The sequence below is a fragment of the Accipiter gentilis genome, chromosome Z (genome assembly GCF_929443795.1).
Source record: "Accipiter gentilis chromosome Z, bAccGen1.1, whole genome shotgun sequence".
NCBI lineage: Eukaryota > Metazoa > Chordata > Aves > Accipitriformes > Accipitridae > Astur > Astur gentilis.
Genome location: NC_064919.1, coordinates 64,754,753 through 64,780,576, shown reverse-complemented (window position 1 = coordinate 64,780,576; position 25,824 = coordinate 64,754,753). Strand labels below are relative to the sequence as shown.

At 42.6% G+C, this 25,824-nt stretch overlaps 2 protein-coding genes across 5 annotated transcripts in view; one reads left to right on the top strand and one right to left on the bottom strand.

Moving 5' to 3' along the window:
* The window catches only part of CENPK (centromere protein K), a 36,670-nt gene extending 27,336 nt beyond the window's left edge, over positions 1-9,334 (bottom strand). Inside the window, exons 1-2 of one of the 2 annotated variants that reach the window (XM_049795395.1) lie at positions 9,200-9,334; positions 4-105 (exon numbers count right to left, since the gene is read on the bottom strand). In XM_049795395.1, the coding sequence (XP_049651352.1) occupies positions 4-105; positions 9,200-9,202 (105 nt within the window). In that variant the 5' untranslated portion in view covers positions 9,203-9,334. The remainder of the gene's footprint in view (positions 1-3; positions 106-9,199) is intronic. The other variant, XM_049795394.1, reaches the window with a different exon arrangement.
* Positions 9,335-9,387: 53 nt separating this feature from the next.
* PPWD1 (peptidylprolyl isomerase domain and WD repeat containing 1) lies at positions 9,388-25,627 on the top strand. Of its 3 annotated transcripts, XM_049795366.1 has the most exons (12): positions 9,388-9,612; positions 10,699-10,801; positions 11,481-11,581; positions 13,455-13,575; positions 16,093-16,540; positions 17,116-17,306; positions 17,808-17,997; positions 19,396-19,577; positions 23,177-23,258; positions 23,824-24,006; positions 24,419-24,497; positions 25,059-25,147. In XM_049795366.1, the coding sequence occupies exons 1-11, from the start codon at positions 9,420-9,422 to the stop codon at positions 24,446-24,448; spliced, it is 1,824 nt and encodes a 607-aa protein (XP_049651323.1). In that variant the 5' UTR covers positions 9,388-9,419; the 3' UTR covers positions 24,449-24,497; positions 25,059-25,147. The 3 variants fall into 3 exon arrangements, with proteins under 3 accessions (XP_049651323.1, XP_049651321.1, XP_049651324.1); XM_049795364.1 differs by lacking the exon at positions 24,419-24,497 and having other exon boundaries at positions 25,059-25,626; XM_049795367.1 differs by lacking the exons at positions 9,388-9,612; positions 10,699-10,801; positions 11,481-11,581; positions 24,419-24,497 and adding an exon at positions 11,787-11,898 and having other exon boundaries at positions 25,059-25,627.
* The last annotated feature ends 197 nt before the right edge of the window (positions 25,628-25,824 follow it).

Sequence of the window (25,824 nt, the reverse complement as noted above, 5' to 3'; positions counted from 1 at the left end):
TACCTCTTCCAGCTTCTGCCAAATACGCTCACATTCATTCAAGAGTTCTTCCTTGGCATCTACAGAACAGACTGAGTCATTGGTGATTTCTGGTAAATATTCAGCCTATTAATGAGCAAATAGAACAATTATTATGTAGATCTACAATAATTATTAACAGCTTACTGAATCATACATATTTGACCTGAACTAGCAGTTAACAGAGCAATCCCTCTGACTCCTAAGCTTTCAGTTAACTTCCCTGTATTTCTAAATAGCACCCAATCACTCAGTAAAATCAGCTAACTATATTACTATAGTAAAATTTGAAGACACTAATGATGTTTTTTTAAAATTGAATCACAAACCCCTAAATTTTCAAAACAGCTTTGACTATCTGCAATGGTAATTTTTATTTCCTGACAACTTGTCGTGGTTTAAGCCCTGCCAGCAACTAAGCACCACGCAGCCACTCACTCACTCCTCTCACCCAAAAGGAACAGGGAGAGAATCAGAAAGAAAAAGGTAAAACTTGTGGATTGAGATAAGAACAGTTTAACAGAACAGAAAGGAAGATACTAATAATGATAATAATAACAATAATAAAATGACAATACTAATAATAAAAACACCGGAATATACAAACAAGTGATGCCTAATGCAATTGCTCACCACTCGCCAACTGATGCCCCGTTAGTCCCCAAGTGGCGATCCTCCCACCCCCACTCCCCCCAGTTTATATACTGGACATGATGTCACATGGCATGGAATACCCCTTTGGCCAGTTTGGGTCAGCTGCCCTGGCTGTGTCCCCTCCCAACTTTTTGTGCCCCTCCAGCCTTCTTGCTGGCTGGGCATGAGAAGCTGAAAAATCTTTTACTTAGTATAAACACTACTCAGAAACAACTGAAAACATCAGTGTGTTATCAACATTTTTCTCACACTAAATCCAAAATACAACACTATACGAGCTACTAGAAAGAAAACTCTATCCCACCTGAAATCAGGACACAACCTTAGTAAAGAAACAGTAAGAGAATCTCACATCTACAAGGCCATGCTTCTTTTCCATGTATTTGCAAAGTTCTTAGGCATAGTTACTTCTGCTCTGTCTTCCAGTAGATGTCCTAACCTATATCTCCTTATGACAACTTGAATTTAGAATCTTTTTGATTAACAAATTAAAGGGTCCTGGAGGTTACTTGAAAAAAAAACAAACAAAACACCCATGAAAGATATGCAGGCAACCAAGCAAAGAGGACACCAGGACAGTCAAGAGAAAAATCAACCCAAGTTAAATTAAAAAATTTGATAAACTGTTGGGTCAGATAGAAACACATCCAAATTCAGAAATTTAATCCTAGTTAAATCTATAAAGACATAGATGAACAACAACAGCAATTAAGAGGAAAAAAAAACCAAGAAGGGCAAAAATGGCACTCAAAGGGAAATTTTTTTTAAGGTAAAACAAGCAACCGGGATTTCCTAGACATACAAGATGCAGGAAGCCTTTAAAAAAAAACCCCAAACTTAAATGGACCACTAAACCCACCAAATACTTAGTGATTAAAAAGAGACATTAAAAAAAGATAAAGACCTAAAGAAGAAATAAACATCTGCCTTCTTAATGATGCCAAAATTCCCAACTCAACCTTTTGTTCATTTTCGGAACAAAAATGCAGTATCACAGAAAATTACGTTGGAAACTTGAATAATTTAGAAGGAGAGAAATATTCAACTACTACCTTCAATGTTCAAGTATACCATAGCAGAGTGGCTAGGACACAAATCAGAACATCTCACTGAACACTGGAAGTATTCTAGAGAACTAAAAGGTAGCAATACTTCCACTAAGCCTTCCTGGCAAATTTATTGCCTCAGTAGTTAAAAACAGAACACTAGAAAATGTGGATTGCCATGACCTGATAAGGTCTAATGAGGACAGTTTTTGCAAAGGAAAACCATTAGCCTCCTAAGAGTCTTGGAATGTCTCCATAACATAAACATAATTTATTAAGACTTCTGAAATACCTCCAGAGAAGGTAGAAGGCTAGTAAAGAAACTAAGCAGTCTTGAGATGCAATGTACTTTTGTCCTCAGACAAAAACTGTCAAGGAGACAAAAAAGCCCCTCAACAGAATTTTCATCATGCCCAAAAGACTCAACAGCAGAGTTAAGAGGGACTGAATGAAAAAAATATAAGGGGGGGGGGGGGGGGCTGAAAAAGGAGGTACAACCTTTGGAAATTTGAAAGGTGTCTAGGGGTAGAGTAAAAAGTCCTGTCCCCCTATGTCCCCCCTCAATAATACAATCCATCAACATGAAAACATTATATGAAATAAATCTGATTACATAGCCAACTCCCCCTCCCCAAATATTTAAATAGTTATAATGATGTCATTGTTGTTGAACCTCAAAATTCCCATGACTGGTTTCACACAAAGTTTCAAAACGTACACATTATGAGAACATACTACAAGTCTCTGTAGTGAAAGCCAAACTGACTTGTAGTCCTGTCCTGGGTTCAGCTGGGATAGAGTTAATTTTTACAGGAACCTGGGAGGTGGGGGCATAGCCGGGGCAGCTGACCTGAACTAGCCAAGGAGCTATTCCATACTGTGTGACATCCTGCCCAGTATATAAATGGGGAGCGGGCCGGGGGGTGCTCTCTGTTTTCGGTGGGGGAAGTGGCGGAGCGTCGGGTCCCGGGTGGTGAGCAGTTGCACTGTGCATCACTCGTTTTGTATACTTTTTTTTTTTCATTAGTGCCGTTGTTGTTGTTGTAATCTCTTTTGTGTTTGTCCCAGTAAACTGCCTTTATCTCAACCCTCGAGGTTCCAGTTTCTTTTCCTTTTCTCTCCTCCGTCTCCTCCCCATCCCACCGGAGGGGGGCGGAGGAGTGAGCGAGCGGCTGCCTGGTCCTTTGTTACCGGCCGGGCTGAAACCACGACAGTCCTTTTTGGCGCCCAACGTGGGGCAGAAGGGTTGAGATAACGACAGATCTGGCCAGAGCGTGTTGAAACAAATTTGCCAAACGCATTTCTTAGATATATAGATGTTAGCCACAATGTTGTTTCATTTGTTTACATGGTGGCGTTTTGTAAGCTCTTATATGCTCTATGTATTGCCTGTAGTTGCGTATCTCATCTCTGGGAGAGTGATTGGGATTATCATTTTGCTGTACTGGGCAATGTCGACTTATGAAATGATTACATCACTGGTCATGAGGTTAAGCTGGTATCTGTATGAGGCAGTGATATCATTTCCATACTTTGGGCGCCTTCTGTCGGATTTTATTGGTAATTACACCCAATCCATGGGGAAATTAGGGGGGGATACCTCCCCCCATCCGTTCACCTCCCTCTTCTCCTTCCGACTAATTACAACAGCTTTTGAGAATTTTGAATATCCTTGGGATGCGCAAGCCAGTGTGCTGTTAGTGCTATGCCTCCTGAATATGTTTCAGGTCTTCTTTAGGGCTACAAAAAGGCTCTTTAAGAGTACCACTCAGAGATCTCCCCCAAAGCTGGATACTCATGGGTGGCACGGCATGTGGGAGCATATGGGCAGGTATCTAGAGAACTTCTCACCGCCAGTGACTTGGAAGTTCACTCCCGAACAACTACAGAACCCTTATGAAGTGACAGAATATTTGAAAGAAAAATGCTGTGGCTATTCCAAAGACATACAACTCGCTGCACTGTGCTGGGCCCTGGCCAGTATCTACCAAACACTGCTTGATATTATGCAGCACCCTCGGGGGGAAAAGGGGGAAAAGATGGAAAACAGGACAACATGTACCGTGGCTACCCAAACCCTGACAACAGACACCGTGGCTGCCCCTACCCCGACAACAAGCACCGTGGCTGCCCCTACCACGACAACAGGTACCATGACTACCCCTACCCCGGTGACAGACACTGCAGCTGAACCAGAGAACCAGCCTGTGCCAGTATCAGTCGCCCCTGTACAGAAAAAGAAACACACAAAGAAATCAGTTTGCTTAGCGAGAGATGAAGATGAACCAGGGTCATCGCGAGAACAGGAGGTAGAGGCAGAACCTGAAATAATTACCCGATCTCTATCCATGAGTGAGTTGCGTGACATGCGAAAAGATTTTAGCCGCCACCCAGGTGAGCACATTGTTACCTGGCTGCTCCGATGCTGGGATAGCGGGGCTAGTAGTGTGGAATTAGAGGGTAAGCAAGCCAAGCAGTTGGGATCTCTGTCTAGGGAAGGGGGCATCGACAAGGCGATTGGGAGAAAAACACAAGTCCTCAGCCTCTGGAGGCAACTTCTGTTAGGTGTAAAGGAAAGATACCCCTTCAGGGATGAAGTTACATGTCACCAAGGCAAGTGGACCACCATGGAGAGAGGTATTCAGTACCTGAGAGAATTAGCCGTGCTGGAGGTGATTTACAATGATCCAGAAAATGCGCAGTCACCCACAGATCCAGATGAAGTCCAATGCACACAACCCATGTGGCGGAAGTTTCTACGAAGTGCACCACCAACCTATGCCAACTCATTGGCAGTAATGTCCTGGAGAGAAGGCTATGGACAAACGGTGGATGAATTGGCTGTCCAACTCCGGCAATATGAAGGGAGTCTCTCTTCCTCCCTACGGGCCTGTGTCTCAGCTGTAGAGGAGTTGTCCGGAGAGTTCCAGCAATTCAAAGTGGATCTGTCCTCCTCCTCACCTGTACAGGCCCGCATTGCAGTTATTGGGAGTAAGCGTTCCTCTGCCCAAGAGAGAGGAGAGAGAAAGTACACTCGACGGGCTAACCTGTGGTTTTACCTGCGTGACCATGGAGAGGACATGAGGAAGTGGGATGGAAAACCCACTTCAGTCTTGGATGCACAGGTACAGGAGTTGCGAGAAAAAGCAACCAGAAAAGAGAATTCTTGGAAAACTGCTGCTCCAGTTTCCCGTGAGCAGTCCCCCAGACGCAGTAGATGGGCTGATCTCATTTCTGATCCACTTGAAGGGACTTCCGATTTACGTGTGCAGAAAGTGAGTAACGGATGTTCTAACCAGGATTAGAGGGGCCCTGCCTCCAGCCAGGTGGAGGAGAGGGACAACCGAGTCTACTGGACAGTGTGGATTCGATGGCCTGGCACATCAGACCCACAGGAATATAAGGCTCTAGTGGACACTGGTGCACAATGTACCCTAATGCCATCTAGTTATAAAGGGGCAGAACCCATCTGTATCTCTGGTGTGACAGGGGGATCCCAAGAGCTAACCGTATTGGAAGCTGAAATGAGTCTAACCGGGAATGAGTGGCATAAACACCCCATTGCGACTGGCCCAGAGGCCCCGTGCATCCTTGGTATAGATTATCTCAGGAGGGGGTATTTCAAGGACCCAAAAGGGTACCGTTGGGCCTTTGGTATAGCTGCATTGGAGACGGAGGAGACTGAACAGCTGTCTACCCTGCCGGGTCTCTCCCAAGACCCTTCGGTTGTGGGGTTGCTGAAGGTTGAAGAACAACAGGTGCCAATTGCTACCACGACGGTGCACCGGCGACAATATCGCACCAACCGAGACTCCCTGATCCCAATCCATAAGCTGATTTGCCAACTGGAGAGCCAAGGAGTGATCAGCAAGACTCACTCACCCTTTAATAGTCCCATATGGCCCGTGCAGAAATCCAATGGGGAATGGCGACTAACAGTAGATTATCGTGGGCTGAATGAAGTCACGCCACCGCTGAGCGCTGCTGTGCCAGATATGTTAGAGCTTCAATATGAACTGGAATCAAAGGCAGCTAAGTGGTATGCCACAATTGACATTGCTAATGCATTTTTCTCCATTCCCTTGGCAGCGGAGTGCAGGCCTCAGTTTGCTTTCACTTGGAGGGGCGTCCAGTACACCTGGAATCGACTGCCCCAGGGGTGGAAACACAGCCCCACCATTTGTCATGGACTGATCCAGGCTGCACTAGAAAAAGGTGAAGCTCCAGAGCACCTGCAATATATTGATGACATCATCGTATGGGGCAACACGGCAGAAGAAGTTTTTGAGAAAGGGAAGAAAATAATCCAAATCCTTTTGAAGGCTGGTTTTGCCATAAAAGAAAGTAAGGTCAAGGGACCTGCGCAGGAGATCCAGTTCTTAGGAGTAAAATGGCAAGATGGGCGTCGTCAGATCCCTGTGGACGTCATCAACAAAATAGCAGCTATGTCCTCACCGACTAATAAAAAGGAAACACAGGCTTTCTTAGGTGTTGTGGGTTTTTGGAGAATGCATATTCCAAATTACAGTCAAATTGTAAGCCCTCTCTACCAAGTTACTCGGAAGAAGAACGATTTTAAATGGGGGCCTGAGCAACGACAAGCCTTTGAACAGATTAAGCAGGAGATTGTTCACGCAGTAGCTCTTGGGCCAGTCCGGACAGGACAAGATATTAAAAATATGCTCTACACTGCAGCTGGGGAGAATGGCCCTACCTGGAGCCTTTGGCAGAAAGCACCTGGGGAGACCCGTGGCCGACCTCTGGGGTTTTGGAGTCGGGGATATCGAGGATCCGAGGCTCGCTATACTCCAACTGAAAAAGAGATCTTGGCAGCATATGAAGGAGTTCGAGCCGCCTCAGAAGTGGTTGGTACTGAAACACAGCTCTTCTTAGCACCTCGACTGCCAGTGCTGGGCTGGATGTTCAAAGGGAAAGTTTCCTCTACGCATCACGCGACTGACGCCACGTGGAGTAAGTGGATCGCACTGATCACACAGCGAGCTCGCATAGGAAACCCCGGTCGCCCAGGAATGTTAGAAGTGATCACGGACTGGCCAGAAGGCAAAGATTTTGGAATGTCGCCAGAGAAAGAGGTGACACGGGCCGAAGAAGCCCCGCTGTATAATAAACTGCCAGAAAATGAGAGGCAATATGCCCTGTTCACTGATGGGTCCTGTCGCATTGTGGGGAAACATCGAAGGTGGAAGGCTGCTGTATGGAGTCCTACACGACTAGTCGCAGAAACTGCTGAAGGAGAAGGTGAATCGAGTCAGTTTGCAGAGGTGAAAGCCATCCAGCTAGCGTTAGACATTGCTGAAAGAGAAAAGTGGCCAGTGCTCTATCTCTATACTGACTCGTGGATGGTGGCAAATGCCCTATGGGGGTGGCTACAGCAATGGAAGAAGGGCAATTGGCAGCGCAGAGGTAAACCCATCTGGGCTGCTGCACTGTGGCAAGATATCGCTGTTCGGATAGAGAAGCTAGTGGTAAAAGTACGTCACGTAGATGCTCATGTACCCAAGAGTCGAGCCACTGAAGAACATCGAAACAACCACCAGGCAGATCAGGCCGCCAAGATAGAAGTGTCTCAGGTGGACCTGGACTGGCAACGTAGGGGTGAGCTATTTATGGCTCAGTGGGCCCACGATACCTCAGGCCATCAGGGAAGAGATGCAACATATAGATGGGCTCGAGATCAAGGGGTGGACTTGACCATGGACACTATAGGAACACCGTGTGTGTGTGTGCGAGGTCAGGGGGTGGAGTCCATATACTTATATATAAGACAAGGAAAGTTGTAGTGGTTGATTGAAAAAAAAAAAAAAAAGTAAGATCTGGGCATGATGTAGATGGTATAGAATAAGGGGTGGATAATGTCCTGGGTTCAGCGGGGATAGAGTTAATTTTTACAGGAACCTGGGAGGTGGGGGCATAGCCGGGGCAGCTGACCTGAACTAGCCAAGGAGCTATTCCATACCATGTGACATCCTGCCCAGTATATAAATGGGGAGCGGGCGGGGGGGGGGGTGGGGGGGGGGTGGGGTGGTCTCTGTTTTCGGTGGGGGAAGTGGCGGAGCGTCAGGTCTCGGGTGGTGAGCAGTTGCACTGTGCATCACTCGTTTTGTATACTCTTTCATTAGTGCCGTTGTTGTTGTTGTAATCTCTTTGTGTTTGTCCCAGTAAACTGCCTTTATCTCAACCCTCGAGGTTCCAGTTTCTTTTTTTCTTTTCTCTCCTCCGTCTCCTCCCCATCCCACCGGAGGGGGGCGGAGGAGTGAGCGAGCGGCTGCGTGGTCCTTTGTTACCGGCCGGGCTGAAACCACGACAAGTCCCCAGTACTATGCTGTTAATTACCTTACAAAGTATATACACTGAAGTATCATGTTCAAAGTTTTGCCTATTTCTGAATGGTAAAATTAGGTTTCTATTTGTACACCATACCTGAAAACTGAAGACTTTTTTTTTTGCATGTCACTAATATTAATACATTGCAGTATCAACAAGTTAATCCTTCTTACTGCATTTTACAACCACATAATTAGGTAAAAAAATACATGCAAGGACAAGCGTGCCAGCCAAGAGATCAGGGAAGCTTTTATGGGAAATGTTTCATGTCAACAAAAAGAAAACGGCCAACTACTGGAAGAAATTCACAGATGAGAAAGGAAGTTAACAGCAGCTCTAGGAAAACTGATAGGAGAAAAAAAACCACACACCCCCCCCACGACCCCCCCTCAAAAAAAAAAAGAAAACCACGAGTTCACCGTGGTAAGGAGAAGAATAAAAGCAGGATCCAAATAACACCACAACAGAGGTTAGCCGGGCATCTCCCCCTCTCCCCGACACAAGCTCCAGTACTACGCCAGCGACAGGAGCACACGAGGAAGGTTACTCCTCGCAGGCCAGGGCTGGCCGCGGCCTTTCCCCCAGGCGGCAGCGAGCGGGCGGGCGGGCAGGGCGGCAGGGCCGCCCAGCCCGCTCCCCTCCCGCCGGGCCCGCCGCCCTAACGGCCGCCCGCCCCGCCGCCCTAACGGTCGCCCTAACGGCCGCCCGCCCCGCCGCCCTAACGGTCGCCCTAACGGCCGCCCGCCCCGCCGCCCTAACGGTCGCCCTAACGGCCGCCCGCCCCGCCGCCCTAACGGCCGCCCGCCCCGCCGCCCTAACGGTCGCCCGCCCCGCCGCCCTAACGGTCGCCCTAACGGCCGCCCGCCCCGCCGCCCTAACGGTCGCCCTAACGGTCGCCCGCCCCGCCGCCCTAACGGCCGCCCTAACGGTCGCCCGCCCCGCCGCCCTAACGGCCGCCCTAACGGCCGCCCGCCCCGCCGCCCTAACGGCCGCCCTAACGGCCGCCCGCCCCGCCGCCCTAACGGCCGGGGAGCCGCTCCGCTCAGTCGCCGAAACGCGGGAGCCCCCGCCTCAGGGCAGTGGCGGCGCTCAGGGCAGGGGGGCGGGCGGCCAGCGGGGCGGCGGCCGCCCCTTACCATAGCGGCGCGGCTCGGCTCGGCTCGGCTCAGTTCAGTTCAGTTCAGTTCAGTTCAGTTCAGTTCAGTTCAGTTCAGTTCAGTTCAGTTCAGTTCAGTTCGGCTCTGCCCGCGTCTTCCACTGCGCGCGCTCGACGCTGACTAGCTGCGTCCCGTGACGTCACGTTAAAAGCGCCCGGCAACGGGACGTAGCGTGGGCGGGACGCGTCGTTGGGAAGTGATGTTCGGCAGCATGGCGTCGTCCGACTCGGAGCGCAAGCGAAAGCAGCTGGAGACGGTGGGCGGCCGTGAGGAGAAGGAGGAGGAGGCGGCGGCGGTGGTGGTGGCGGCGGCGGCGGCAGACGAGGAGGATGAGGAGGAGCGCTGGGTCGGGCCGCTGCCGGGGGAGGCCGCCCAGGCGAAGAAGAGGAGAGGTAACGGGGGCAGCGGCCGGGCCCTTCTCTGGGGAGCGGTGCGGGAGGCGTCCGTCTGTCCGTCCGTCCGTGGCGCTGCCCCGGGCCGGTTCCGAAGCGGTGGGATCGCCTCCGGGCCGTAGGCCCCGCCGGGAGCGCGGCCGCGCTCGGGCGGTTCGGTTCCCCCGCGGCCGGGGCCGGGGCCGGGGCCGGCGGGCGGAATCCCGTTGCCTGAAGCGGCGTCTTGTATGTAAACCGACCGGTCTGTGGAGGGAGGGCTCCCCCCCCCCCCGCCGGGTGCAGAGGGGTAGGCCGGGCACGCCGTGTTGTTTCTTCTGCTCCTTCTCCCGGAGGCGGCTGGCCGGGAGGCCCCGCTTTGCGGCGCCCGCATGGCTGGAGCCGTGCCGCCCGCGGCGGCGGGGTCTCTGCGCCGGCATCGCTGCCCCGGGCCGCGGGAGCGGGAGCAGCCTGCGGGCCGTGCTTTGACACACGGCCTTTACGCGTCCGGCAGCCCCCGCAGCTCTCTGGGTGTCGTCGTAAGGTCAACGTGAGTTTGAGGGCGTTCAACAGATGCGGTTCGGTGACGGACGGCACCGCGCGGGTGATAACGGTTAGGATGTAGAAGCCGGAGGCGAAAGTAGAAAATCAGATTATTTTAGGTGGGCCAGTTGAACAACGAACTAGGTAGGTGCTGGCACCGAGAATTTAAGCCACGGTGCCTGCGTGAATCTCTGAACAGCAATAGGGATGCGTTTGCTTTTGGAAGAAAGTGAGGTGTGGGTGATCTTGTGGTTTCTGGCGGTAACTTTAAAAAGCGTTGTGTTGAATTTTTTTGTATGCAGTCAGAGCCACGGTAACAGTTGCTTTAAAAGGGGGCATGTTTATGGGTTAAGGCAGAGTTTGGGTGGCTTTAGTCTGCCTCGAATCTCCGAGTACAAAGCCACACTGGAAACCTCCTTTATTAGCTTTGCACAAAATCCTAGTGTAGTCTTGACCAAAATGGGAGTAAACTATTCAAGCGTAAGTAAGGAAGAACAGGAGCTAGATGTACCTTTAGGAGGGGGAAAAAAAAAAAAAATTCCTGATTTTTCTTTTCATTCTGTTTAGTTCTTGAATTTGAACACGTCTACCTTGAAAATCTACCGTGTGCTTCAATGTATGAACGCAGTTACATGCACAGAGATGTCATTACACATGTAGCATGTACTAAGTAAGTGTCTTTTTTTTTTTTTCCTATTGTATCTCATTGTCAGAGATGTATTTTTGTATATGCTAGGAAGTTTCCACTGTAAAAGTTTAATAATGGCAAGTTACTGTGTCCAGAAAACTAAGTGCAAAGGAAAGAAGTGAGATAAAAATTGTTTAAATAGACTAAAATCCTTATTACGGTGTGCAATATATGTGGCGACTGAATTAAGTGCTCAAGCTATCTGTACGAGATTCCGTTTATTTCACAAAGGATCGAACTTATATATGTTTCAACAAAGATCTAGAAAGAGCTAACGGTATACAGCCAATACTAACACAGGAGTGCATATCTGGCTCAGCTGGGATGTTTGCCAGTCCTCAGAACAGTTAAAGGTAAAAACATTCCATACACATACTCATGACTGTCTTCAGCCACACCTTCCCAGGCGTACACTAGGCCGTCCTCCGACCTTACCTTGTAAAACTAGTTCTTCAAAGGCTTGGCAAACACGCAGCACAACAAATTCTAACGGTTCGCTCTTGAAAAAGAATGCCAGGTGTTCTGAGCTGCTCCCACAATATATGCTTAAAATTCATTCTCTACACAGTGTTAATTATAGTGCAGATTACTTCCTGCTGTGAAAGTGCATAATGTGTGTATCTTTTTTTTTCTTTCTGTTATTTTTTTTTTGTAATTGTAGGACAGATTTTATTATAACAGCCAGTCACGATGGACATGTAAAATTCTGGAAAAAAATAGAAGAAGGGATTGAGTTTGTTAAACACTTCCGGAGTCACCTAGGTAAGAAGTTGCTTTTTCTTCTCTAAAGAATGCCGCTTTTTCCTCCCCTTTGCTTGTAGTTGTTTGAAGAGGGAGTGCAAATAAAGAGGAGAGGTGTTCTGGGATTCATTTACTGCAGTCAGGGATTAAATGATATCTGCCTGTCTTCCTTCATTCCCCTGTCCTGTTGTGTTTTGCTCCCAAACTGCAGGAGGGATAGGGTGAGAATAAAACGTAGGACTCCTCCTGCACAGATCCCCTGCATTGCCTTGTGCCCTACCTGTGCGGAGAACATCTAGGACATGAAGAAACTGTCTATTTAAAAATAACTGAACAAGGTACATAAAATCCACAGAAGTTTAAAAAGATGTTACTTAAAGTAAGGTTACCTTCATCCCTTATGTCCTGGTTTCAGCTGGGATAGAGTTAATTTTCTTTCTAGTAGCTGGTGTGGTGGTGTGGTTTGGGTTCAGTATGAGAAGAATGTTGGTAACACACTGATGTTTTCAGTTGTTGCCAAGTAGTGTTTATTCTAAGTCATGGATTTTTCAGCTTCTCATGCCCAGCCAGCAAGAAGGCTGGGGGTGCAAGAGAAGTTGGGAGGGGCCACAGCCAGGACAGCTGACCCAAACTGGCCAAAGGGGTATTCCATACCAAATGATACCGTGTCCGGTGTATAAGCTGGGGGAGCTGGCCTGACGAGTATCATAGCTTGGGAACTAACTGGGCATCAGTTGGCGAGTGGTGAGCAATTGCATTAGGCATCACTTGTTTTGTATATTCTAGTCTTTTTATTATTAGTATTGTAATTTTATTATTTTTATTATTACCATTATTGGTTTCTTCCTTTCTGTTCTATTAAACTGTTCTTATCTCAACCCACGAGTTTTACTTTTTTCCCGATTCTTTCCCCAGTCCCACTGGGTGGGGAGGAGTGGGTGAGTGGCTGCATGGTGTTTAGTTACCGGCTAGGCTTAAACCACACCACCTTAACTTTTTCTTTTTCCCCCTGCAGGATGGAAAAAAAAATTGTTATTTTCATCTAGAATTATTGCGGCTGTAGAGTAAATTCTACATCATTGTCATGATTATCAGCTGAATTGCAATTAAGCATTAATAATTTTAACCCAATTTTCTGAGTTAATAAATACACACAGCTCTTTTATACTATGCTAAGCTTTAAATAGGCTGCTCAGAAAATGAGGTTCTCATTGCTATTAGAAGTGATGATATACCTGATGGGGAAAAAAGCAGTTTGAGATGCAGGTACACGTTACAATAAGAAAAATATGTAATAATAGATAGTAAAAGTACTGTTTCTTTTTAGAGTTAGAAAAAAATGTTATGGTGGGTTCTTTAGCTTCTCATTATATACAGAAACAAAATGTGAGAACAAAGCCTACCAAAAAAAACTAAGTATTGTGAAAAACTTATGGAAGACTCAATTGCAGAGTAGTTTTGAATATTATGTGTGTTAATAGCAGGACTGTAATAGACTATAGAGTTCTACTTCTTTTTCTGTTTTGAGAGATGCAAGGTGAAGAGCACATAATTTTTTACCATATCATAATGTTGTTCTCAAGTTTTTTTAAATGAAAACTTTAAATGAAAAGATTTGCAATTATAATCTTTCATTTATGTATAAGGTAAAGAGTTCATTGTCATGTACACGATGCTAACATCTGTTTTGTCTCATGAGACAGAAAGTGTTGTTTTGTGAGGATTATTTTTGTTTGTGTTTTTTTTTTATTTTATTAATCGTGTAGTTTATGTCAAAAAGGTGGAGAAGCAGCTAGGAAACAGGTTTAAACCTCTGTAGGTTTTTTCCTGTGGAATATTGAAAAGAAAGATGTCCCTTTCTTGTGTCTTGATAGCATGTTAACTTTTTAAATAGGTGTTATTGAGAGTATTGCTGTTAGTTCGGAGGGAGCATTATTCTGTTCAGTTGGAGATGACAAGGCAATGAAGGTGTTTGATGTAGTCAACTTTGATATGATCAACATGCTGAAACTTGGGTAAGTGACTTAGTTCCTGAAAATGTTTGTTTGGGATTATAAATGGGGGTTATTTTGCTAAGAGGTAAGTCAATAATTTGGGGGTTTTGAGTTGATTTTTTTTCGCCCCCATCAGATGAAGCTGAGTAAGTTGCATTATCCAAAAAGCATCCAGTGGCTGGAGACTGCCTGACTGAATAGAAAAACTTATGACTCTGTATGCACAGTACATGAGTGGAGTAGGTCTGTGCCTTTCCTCAGTGTCAAATATTACGCACAAAGATGTGATGTTTCTCAGAATACTTAGTTAGCTGTAAGTTTTTTCTGTTGTTTAGCACTGAATTTAAAAATTATAGCCAACTATTAGTTCCAGTAGAGAAGGAATTTGGCCTGTATATATTGTCTTTCTTATTGTCATAGGGATAGAAATTTCCTTCTTCTGTTAGAAAGAATGTTGTTGTTTTCCTTAGTCTTGCTGTTGTAGGATTTCTGTAGTTATACAGAACATAGCTAAAGAATCTGGGAGAAATAGGAATGGATATTACTGGAATTATAACAATACCAGAGGAAAACAAGCCCCACACTGTTACAAGGGTAAATTTGGAGAGTTGGAAGATTATTGAATGCTGTACCAAGAATGGTAGAAATACTGATGTTTCCATAAGCCTTTTATAAACCACATAAGCCTTTATAAACTAAAAAAAAAAAAAAAAAAAAAAAAGCTTTTCAGAATGCCTATATAAAAGCTTATGTTATCTACTTTGTTGATTGTAGTTTTAGTATCATCCTCCAGATAATGTACTTAGCCTATAGGAATTGATTGTCTCTTGGCTGTCTTTTGTGGAAAAATTCCAGTTAGCCTTAGTCTTTTGTTTTTGCTGGTCTTCTCTGCTTAGCAGCCCTGTATTGGTAAACTTGGTAAAATTATAGGATGAAAAAAAAATAAATTTAATATTAAGAAAAACTTAATTTGATGTCACTATAGAAGGTGCTTTTATTCTGTTTGAGAATTCAGGGAAAACTGAGATAGAATTTAAATCTATTTTGCTTCAGGGATACCCTGAGAATGCTACCTATAACATTTTCCTATAGTATGTTCCCTGATTTATCTTTAAGAAGATATTTTTTTTTTTTCAACCTCAGTAATCAAGACCCCCCCTCTCCCCATATATTTTTTTCCAGTGATAATTGGGTTTTACCTGAAGTGAACTCTTTAATGAAGAAGAGAACGGTATACAGCTGTAATATAAACAGCATCCTGAATAGCCTTTTAAAACTTAATGTTTGTTGCTCTATCTTCTGCATTACTGTTTGTTGAGCAGACAGTTTCTGTTGATGTGCCTGAGAATTTTTTCATGGCTGTTTGCTCAGACTTGCAATGGTTAATGTAGAATCATAATTTCTGTGTGGTCTTTTCAGCTCACATTATCTTGTGGTACCTGCTTTGATAGGTATGTGCTGGTGTATTGCAAGGTTGATTAACTTTGTCCCAAATTTTTCAGATCCTTTCAGTTCTACCTAATCTATATAGTGTGGCTATCTGCAAATCCCCATGCTTTATGCTTTCATCAGTGATCTGGAGAAGGGCAGCTATTTCTGCAGAAACTCTGAATAATGCTTCATAGATCAATAGGACATCTTACTTATTTATGTTTTGATCCTTTTCTTTCTAGTGAACCTGAGACAAACTTCTGATTATATTTCTCTTTATGAAAATCTTTACCAGACAGGCATTGAAAATCCAAATTATTAGTGTCTGTCACTTGTCAGTCCTTCAGTGTGTGTCAGTTTGATTTGTGAAAGGTTACTAAATATGAGTTTCATATGGAGACTGTATCATTTCCTTGTGGTTTGTCATTTAGTTTCTGAATTCTGGTTCTTAAAGTCTTTGGTTACAGGCTTTTTTAAAAAATATGGACCATGTTATTGACCATGTCTCTGGCTTGTTTTATTTGTAGAGTATGTTTTTGGTAGTAGCAAATGGGTTCCTTCTTAAATGCATTCAGAGCACTTATTGAATATATGGTGATTGTCTTAATTTTACTTATAACGCTTTGGGGGGGTTGTTGTTCGTTTGGCTTTTTTTTGGCAAGACTTAGTTGAACTTTTCTGTAAGCATATGACAAAGGTGCAGTTGTCTTCATTTCCACTGAAGCATTAATCACTTAAAAGAAAGAAGAGAAATGCTGTTGAGTCATAGAAGTTGAGTAGTAATCATTAATGCCACTGGTGCTATTGAGCTGGATTTCCATCGTTACTCTTCTTCTATACCCACCTTCAACCTTTGCTTTCTATCACAGTGTCTTTATAAAACAATATGGGAGCAATAGAAATTGGCCGAGCCATCCACTAAATTGTGTTGCTTTGAAAAGCTTGGTTATAACACTGTTGACTTTTAGTAAGACAGATATTAGCAAGACTAGTAAATAAAGTTCAAAATTTGCTTCTGATACTTGATTTCAAGTTTATAGCATAACTGTATTCTTATCTAACTAACACCAGTCCTTTTTTATTTTCTCCTTCTATTCTTTGTTGCAGCTACTACCCTGGCCAATGTGAATGGGTATATTGCCCTGGAGATGCCATATCTTCTGTTGCAACATCTGAGAAGAGCACGGGAAAAATATTCATATATGATGGACGAGGAAATAACCAGCCACTTCATGTTTTTGATAAACTCCATACATCCTCTCTTACTCAGATACGGTTGAACCCTGTCTACAAAGTAGTAGTGTCTTCTGACAAATCTGGAATGATTGAGTACTGGACTGGCACTCCTCATGAATATAAATTTCCCAAGAATGTGAACTGGGAGTATAAAACAGATACTGATCTATATGAATTTGCTAAATGCAAGGCTTACCCATCCAGTATAAGTTTTTCACCTGATGGCAAGAAAATGGCCACTCTTGGGTCTGACAGAAAAGTTAGAATTTTCCGTTTTCTGACGGGGAAGCTCATGAGAGTTTTTGATGAATCTCTGAGTGTAAGTTTGGTCTTGCTTCTCTTTTTTTGAGGCTTTTTCTCTACTTACTTGAATATATTTACTAGCACATGCACTTAAGTTATCATCTGTTTCTAAAGCTGAGCTTCATTGCTATATTTTTCTTGCAGAAAAGGTTTTCCGTGTTCTCTTCCTTACCTCTTGGAATGCTTTATCCCAGAATTAATTCTGACTCATGTTAGTTATGCAGTGAAACTGAGTTGTTGATCTTCATCTGTGTTTTCATACTGCTAGATTTCTTTTTAATAGAAAGCAATTGTGGAAAATGCCCATTTGAAATAACATCAAAATAATGAATTAAATTTGTCATCTTCTAAGAACTTTGTTAGACAGCTACACACTTCCCTTTCTTTGCTTAAGCCTAGTACTACAACATGCCTATTGGGTCATTAAAATAAGGAGAGTGTTACTTGTATTTATTTTAATTCCTCAGCTAAGTTTGAGTGGAGTAGTCTCACTTGAGTTCTGTATTTTCTAAGCATGTGAATCAGTGTTTTGCTGGATCAAAAGTTTAAAATATTTTTATATAATAGATTTTTTTTTTCCTTTTTCTGTAGATGTTTACTGAACTTCAGCAGATGAGACAGCAGCTACCAGACATGGAGTTTGGTCGACGTATGGCAGTTGAGCGTGAGCTGGAGAAAGTGGATGCAGTAAGATTAATTAATATAATTTTTGATGAAACTGGACACTTCGTTCTCTATGGAACAATGTTGGGCATTAAGGTCATAAATGTAGAGACTAACAGGTAGGTTCCAGCAACACGCATTGAGATAAACATGTTTTTTCAAAATCTGTAGTCAGTCAAATTTACAGTGTATTTAAAAATTGATATGACTGGGGGGGTGTCTAACCTTTTGTTGTTGTTGTTGTTGTTGTTGTTGTTTGGGAGCCTTACATTAGATAATTCTATGCTTAGTAATGAGTTGTTGCAGTTTAAAGTTTAGGAAAATGAGGAGAAAATATGACAAGCATATTTGTATTAAAAGCTTGTAATCAGTTCATCTCTGCCTAACTGGATGTGTTAACACAAAGTAAATGCGGATCATGCAGTTGGGATTTTATTGCATAAGGAAGCTGACTAGTAAATTATGTAGCAAGTTTGAATAGAGAAGCATCAGAAAAACAGTTAGTAAATTATTTTGCGGGTGTTTGGAGATTTTGGTTTGAGTCTTGCAGTCAGAAAGGAGACATTCTCTGACTGTGAGCAGCTAACAGTAGTTACACCTTTTTAAATCTTGTACTTCAGGTGTATTCGTATCTTGGGAAAACAAGAGAACATCAGAGTGATGCAACTAGCTTTGTTCCAAGGAGTAGCAAAGAAACATCGTGCTGCAATCACTATAGAGATGAAGGCATCTGAAAATCCTGTTCTCCAGAATATCCAGGCGGATCCGACAGTAATCTGCACAGCTTTTAAAAAAAATAGGTTTTACATGGTGCGTGTGGTTTCTGCTTAAATAACTTCAGTATTGTATTGATGTTTTCTCTGCATTATTTTTTATTTTTCTTCTTGCACCTTTCCAGTGCTTTTTGTCTTGAGTATTTGCGAACACAACTTTTCCAGAGGAGTCCCTTTGTGTTGCACGTATATTCTAGAATTTTTAGCTTGAACTAGCTATACATTGACTAGGAGTGGCTTTGTAGTCTTCAATTTTTTTAATTTTTGCTCAAGCAGTTAAATAAACTTGGATAGTTTTGGCTGTCTAAATCATAGTTCTCTAAGAATGGTATATGCTTTTGTTCTAGCTGAAAAAAACCCCTTAAATAAGAACATGTAAAAAGCCTAACCAGATCTTATACTGATAAAGAACCAATAATTAACTGTATAAAATATGTAATAAAACATAATTAAATTCAGAGCAGCATCAGGACTTGGTAGCACCAAGTACGTTATGGGCAACTAACTAAGACAGGAGTCATCTTCCTGTTCACAATTTAGATTTTAGGTGAGATGCAATGAATAAGCCAAACAGACAAGCAGTTCTGGAGTAGTTAGTAGTTGATCAGGGATGTGATCACCACAGAGGTTATAGAGATTGGTCCGTCTGTTTTTACTTGTGCTTGAATTTGATCATGTTTTCCATTGGAGCAAGATAGTATACTTTCTAAAGCTTGGTGTGGTTAGTGTGTAGTATATACTGGAATATACTACTCTGAACAATTTGACAAGTGAGGAGGAAAAGTTAGATGAAATCTGGAAACATTACTGAATGTTAGAGAAAACATGACTGCATGCGTGCAGAAAGATGAGTGATTGTCATTTGATATGTAAGTTACTACTTGAGCGGATGCTTGTGTACTTGTATATTTATTCTGTGTTTTCCTGTAAGTACTATAAAAATTAGACTTATGAGATTTTGCCTGTTTTGAGGTAAGTTTGCTGGTTTTCTATAGTTTTATATTAATGAAGTATTCGAATAAGAGGTTTTAGTTCGACTTTGTAGTGAAACGGAAAGTTTTGTGATGAAACCTGCCAGTTTTGTCTGAATATAACAGAACACATTGATATTCTCCTCTCTTCTTTTGAAGAAAAGATGCTGAACTATTGTGGGGTTTCTGTTGAAAAGGGGAGGAAGTTTAGAGATAAGAGATTATAAAAAGTTACTTGGATTTGCATGCAGTTGTACTAGCATTTGTGACTGTTGAAATGCTGGTAATGCACAACACTGAAATGCAAGGATAGACTGTCTATGAATCCTCTCCCTACGTTTCAAATCTATGTGGTTGTTTAGCAGGTTGAATAATCGCATTGATATCTTGGGTGCAGAGCAGTGTGTAAGATAAGGGAGAAAAAGAAAACCAAATAGTTAACCTTCTGTTCTTTCATTCTTCAGTTTACTAAACGTGAACCAGAAGATACCAAAAGTGCGGATTCTGACAGAGATGTATTTAATGAGAAACCTTCTAAAGAAGAGGTCATGGCAGCCACTCAGGCAGAAGGTCCCAAAAGAGTTTCAGACAGTGCCATCATCCACACAAGCATGGGAGATATTCACATCAAGCTTTTTCCTGTTGAGTATGTATTCAGTAGTTTTTTCTGTAACTTTGTTTTTCCTTCCTTCTATGGTTTTTGGTGGCAGTCTCAAAGACTGACATTTCAAGCTGGGAATAATCCTTTTCTTCCCCTTTTTCTACTGTCCTTGTTTTCTGACAGTTTCTTAATACATCAAGCTAGGAATGTGACTCTTGACTAACACAAATAAAGTAGGTAAAACCAGGTCTAAATAACAGTTGGGGGCACTGTTGGTTTTTTCTGATTTTTGCTTTTATTTAGTTATTGGTTCAGGGGGTATATTCCTCTCTTAACTTTTGTTCTTTCTCTAAACCACAGCTGTGGATAGGTCATGATGCTCTTCTGTGTAAGCTACATATTATTTTAAGGCAGTGCTGTTTGATTCTGTCTTGAAAAACAAAGCAGCAGTAGATTTGGTAGGAGGTCTGTATAAGCCAGAGGAATAGTGGTTTGCAACTTCCCAGTGTGGCCATTGTACTACATTTTATGTTATTGCAGCTCCTTCAAGAGCAACATAAAATTTATACCAGCATATAATATTAGTGCTGTGTATAACCAAAACCAGGCATATAACTGAAAAAGTTTTATGCGTGACAGTTGCTGACGTTATTGTGTCACCATATCTCCTTTGTGATGCTAATATATGCAAAGATTTTGTTATGAAACAGTAAATTTATATAATATATTATGTTACTGTACATTGAAACTTAAATCATTTAAGCATAGTCCATACTTCTCCAAAAACAGATGCATGTTTTTTCATAAGCACAGGTAAGGCCACACAACCTCAGTTCTGCTCTGTAGGGCTGCTAGTCTTTTACTGCTCTCTTCACCAGTGTCTCCTTGCATCACACCCTAGTTTCTGGAACTCATAATTCTAGCATATAGGTTGCAGTAATGCTGCAGCCCTTGCCAGTGACTGACAGACCAAGCTACATTATTTCTGACTTTTTTTTTAATTCACATGCCCATGTGTCACTATATTTGCATGCGTAGTATTGCTTCACTGCAATGTTTTGTATGCAATTTTAAATAAAATACAGTATTATCAGGCTTGGTTATTGTTAGGTTTGTCCTTTCTTGTTCCAATATTTCCTTTCAGCTGAGATTTGAATTTAAAATCTCATTAAGATGAACGTGATTAAAAATTCAAAGAAGAGTGTATAGGATGTAGCTTTGTATGCCCTTTAAATATTTGGCCATGTGCTTGTGGAATAAAGTTGTGAATGACTGTGTGCTGCTCAGCAGGAACTGGGACTATAATCTTGTCTGTTCCATTAGTTACGCCATCGGCACTCTGTTTCACGAGATGATCTGGAGTATCACTAAGCCTAAGCTCATGTTCCTTATCACAGCTAAAGTAACTCTACAGCTATGGATTCAACTTCACTCTTTTCTTCTTTGCTGGGAAAATGTGTGTGACTACATAAGCCTGTCAATGTAGATCTGCCCTGGTATCATGACCCGGGCTGGACAGACCAGGGAGTCGTGTTGAATTCGGAATTCACTTGGGCTAAATTAAGGTGAAATGACACCAAATGATCAGTTGAACATTTTATTTATGATGGAAGGAAACTGAATTTGGGAGGCATAACAGCAGGTGGTGTGGTTTTTCACAACAGGAATTGGCAGGGAACTATCTCAGTAACCTGTGTAACCCGTGGTGACCATATACATCAGTTCAGGGAATAAGGAGATCCCTCCCCTTGGGTCAGGAGGTTCAGAGCAGACCCCCTTGCTTTCTAGACGCCTCCTCAGAGAAAAGCCCAGGGGTGTCTGGATCCATTCCTAGTCCCAGACTTGGTCAATGGTTTATGTCTGAAGGGATGAGGTGTAGGGATTGTGGAAAAGGAAAGAGAAAGGAAGAACAAGACAGGAGGAGAAAAAGGAAGAGAGAAAGATTTCACTGGCCCTGGATCCAGTGTTGGTCTAGTGAGCCAAGGGATCCAGTTCCAGTGGGCTTGCACACATGGGCTTCAGTTTGTGTCCTTTCATCATCTTTTCCCCTACTTTGGGTGGGCACCTGAACTCATCAGGCCAATTAGGTGGGTGTCATGATCAGTTTGTGAGCCTTTGGCTTGGGGGTCGCCTGGGGAGCAACCTCCCCCTCCCTGCAGATATGATCTTTTGCCATGCATGGTGAGATGTTCTGCTCAGCATACCCAAAACAGCATTATCAGAACAGGGAGCTGTGCACCCTCTGGCACACCCTCCCCCTCCTGTTGCCGCTGTCTGGCGCTGATCCACTTCTTTTCACCTGTGGCTCCTTGCTGTGCAGTTTGCCACTATGCAGAGTTAATCCCTAAGCAGAACTTGCACCACCACAATGTTTGAGACATTAACTCTTTCAGTCTCTCACACCTGGTTACTAACCCATTTTATAAAAGTAGTGGAAGAGCTATTGCAAAGAATTTTCACTCTGGTAGCAAATCACTAAGAAATAAAAAAAATCAAGTCACAAAGGTGAAGGGGTTGTTTGTTTGGTTTTTTTCTGCCTTTTTATTCCATCAACAGGAATATTCCACCTCTTTACCCTGCTTCCAAGCAAGGTTTGTGAGTAGTTTCAGAGAAGGATAACTGACTTTGCTGACTGCAAGTTCTATAATATTAAAACATCATGTTTTCAGATTGCACTTCCTGCATGCAACATTGGACATCTTACATGTATAGCTTAATAGAATTATAGAGATAAAAGAGTGAACAACTTTCTGCTTATGGAGCATACACTCCTTAATTGATTTTGTATATAAACTGTGTAAATAGAGAGCTGGGGAAGGAACATCTAATCAGTGGTGCCTTGAACTAGGCTTTGAGGAAATAGATTTGGTTCCTGACTGTCATGGTGTAAGCCCAGCCAGCAACTAAGCACCCCACAGCCGCTTGCTCTCTCCCTTTGTAGAGGGATGGGGGAGACAATCAGAAAAATAAAAGTGAGAAGATTCATGGGCTGTGTAAAGACTGTTTAATAGGTAAAGCAAAATCCACGCACACAGGCAAAGCAAAATAAGGAATTCACTTACTGCTTCCCATGGGCAGGCAGGTGTTCAGCCATCTCCAGGAAAGCAGGGCTCCATCACACATGCTAACTTGGGAAGACAAACACCATCAATCCAAACATCCTCCCCCTTCCTTCTTCTTCCCCCAGCTTTATATGCTGAGCATGATGTCATATGGTCTGGAATATCCCTTTGGTCAGTTGGGGTCAGCTGTCCCAGCTGTGTCTCCTCCCAACTTCTTGTGCCCCCCCAGCCTCCCCGCTGGTGGGGTGGGGTGAGAAGCAGAAAAGGCCTCGGCTCTGTGTAAGCACTGCTCAGTGGTAACTAAAACAAACATCCCTGTGTTATCAACGCTGCTGCTGCCTTCCAGTGTAATTGTGCAACTTTGTACTCCTCTCATGTTTGTTTGGGTTTTTTTTTGCTCCAAGCACAGGGTTTGAGAGGTGGGGATTTGTTTTTTTCCTTAGTTGATGAAAGTCCTTTCTACAATGTGCTGAAACACTGTTCAATACAACAGGATCTTAGTCTCAGTGGAAATCTGTATGGCTTTGCCCGCATATAATTAAATATTTATTGTAGCCTGTATTTTCTGTTACGTGATTTCAGGTGCCCCAAAACAGTGGAAAACTTCTGTGTGCACAGTAGAAATGGTTATTACAATGGACACATATTTCACCGTATCATCAAGGTAACTTGTAAAATTTTTTTGTTGTTGTTGGTTTAGATAATGTACCTTTGTGGTCAGTCCTCTCTGTTAAGCCTTTTATTTCCCTTTTGCACAAATGATTTCTGGAATCGCTTCAGACTTCCCTGTAAAGTCTGAAAAACTCTAAGGTTCTAAACAGCTTTATCACTTACTGGAGTGACTGCAACTGACAAGGTGGAAGAAATCTGAAAATTGAGAGAAAGATCAATTCTGGAATCCTGATTGAATTAAGATTTTGTTTAATGTCAAAAGGCTTTTCTTGTAAGGCTTCTTATTTCTGTTGCACCAGAATCAAGCTGATACAGCCTAAGTGTTTGCAAAAGGTACAGAGAGTCAGGTTTCTGTCCTTCACTAGCAGGAACAGTGAGTAAACTTGTTTTATTTCACAAGTACTCAGTTATGACTTAAAGAAGCCCTGAATGCTTTGTCCCTTATCCAAAGCATCTTAACACTTTTTGTTGAAAGGTTTGAAGTTGGAAAAAAAAAAAGTCACCTAGCATAAAACACATTCTATGCAATGATGTAATAACATATAATTTCTATGCAGGGTTTCATGATTCAAACTGGTGACCCAACTGGTACAGGAATGGGAGGTGAAAGTATTTGGGGAGGAGAATTTGAAGATGAGTTTCATTCAACTTTACGACATGACAGACCATACACACTCAGTATGGCGAATGCAGGACCAAATACCAACGGATCCCAGTTTTTTATAACAGTAGTGCCAACTGTAAGTAATAATAAAAGCTCAGTTTAAGGGCTGGGATGCTAACTAGATAGTAAAAATGTATTTTTTCTGATGGAAAAAGGAACACACTAGTACTATCTAAATTATATTTTCCTGTTATTTTGCAAATAAATGTTGCACGCAACAACATATACTGTGTAGGCTTCACAGAAGCCATCCTTTAAGAAGCAGAAAAGTATTTTTGTCAGTTGTGATCAAGAGGCCTTTTGCCTTTAACTGGAGTAAGAGCAATGTCAAATTCTTAGTAAATCAGACATGTTTGCAATTGTGTATTACTAGAGTATTTTATATTAATATACTGGTTTAAACTTGATGGAAATCTAGCTATTGCTTAGATTATTTGAAGTTTTTTGATATGGTGCTAGGATGACTCCTTAATATTGCCTAATTACAGCTATACAAAGAAGCCATTATTCAGGTTTGAAGATTTCCTTTGATCTGTGTACAATTTTGGAGCCAACAAAGAAATTTTGGTATGCGAATCTAACAGATACAAAACAAATCCTTATACGTAACACTTATAAAAACTGCATTCTTATAGCACTTATTTCAAAATCATGTGTCTTTTTAAAAAGCACCCATCTACCACAATTTTGAAGCTTATTAAGTTATATCAGGGCCTATATTCAGATTGCTAATTGGGCATACTGTATGTTTGAATTCAGTAGTATTCTGGACTGGCACTTAGAATTCAGCTGTGAAAATACCATGAAAGAGAGACTGAAACAGCATTTCTATGAACTGAGAATACATGTCAAAATTAACTATGAAATGCTACTGCATTGCTAGAACTTGACCTCTAGTACTTTAAGAAAACAATTGAAAAGGTGACTTTAAATGCGTATGTATTAGCTGCACTCTAATATTTACTTACATGCTAATATTTACATGATGTTAAGTTTCATAGTCTGAACACAAAAAATGTATCCATGTTCACTTATTCTAGGTCAGTGTCTTTCTGGTTTGGTACCTAACCTACATGCTGCTTTCTATTTTAATATCGTTTTTCTTTCTCCTCCTGTGCCTTTAAACAGCCGTGGCTAGACAACAAGCACAGCGTGTTTGGACGGGTGACTAAAGGAATGGAGGTTGTTCAGAGAATCTCAAATGTAAAAGTCAATCCCAAAACTGACAAACCCTATGAGGATATCAGCATCATCAATATCACTGTGAAGTAAGCTAGGAGTTGAAGATTCCAGCTTAAGCAGAAAAAACTTGGCATGGTGGGACCCAAAAAGGGACCTAGAAAGAACAGAAACATTTTTGGTGATTCCTAGATGTTAAGGAGTGCCAGGACAGAGCCATCACCAGTTTTACTATTTTTAATGTACCTAAAGTGCCCTAAATCTGTATTTCTGGTAACTTTGTATTTCAAAGTAAAACCATCTGTATGTTTCTTACAAAGTCTATTGTTTTTCTTGTTTCTCCTCTATGCAAAACTGAAGACGAAAACCCACATGATAATGTTTATAAAATAGGATCAGGGTATACTTTCTAACTTTGCCGTGTTTATTTTCACCTTTCACATGTAATTCTTTTCACAGTACTGAAATGTTTGGCAGAGGAAAAGCTCCTCTGAGTAAGCTCTTCAATCATAAATATGTTCATCAAAAGTTAGATTAAGTTATGATACTGTTTGCTATGACAACGTATGTTAATCTACCTCTGTCCTTTGAAAAATGGTTCTGTATGTGTCTTCTGTGTCCAAGAGCAATGATCAACTCTTGGAATGTCAGCGTGTAAAGTCCTCTGCAGCTTGTTTGGCATTGCCAATAATGGGATTTTTTTCTTTCAATGTTT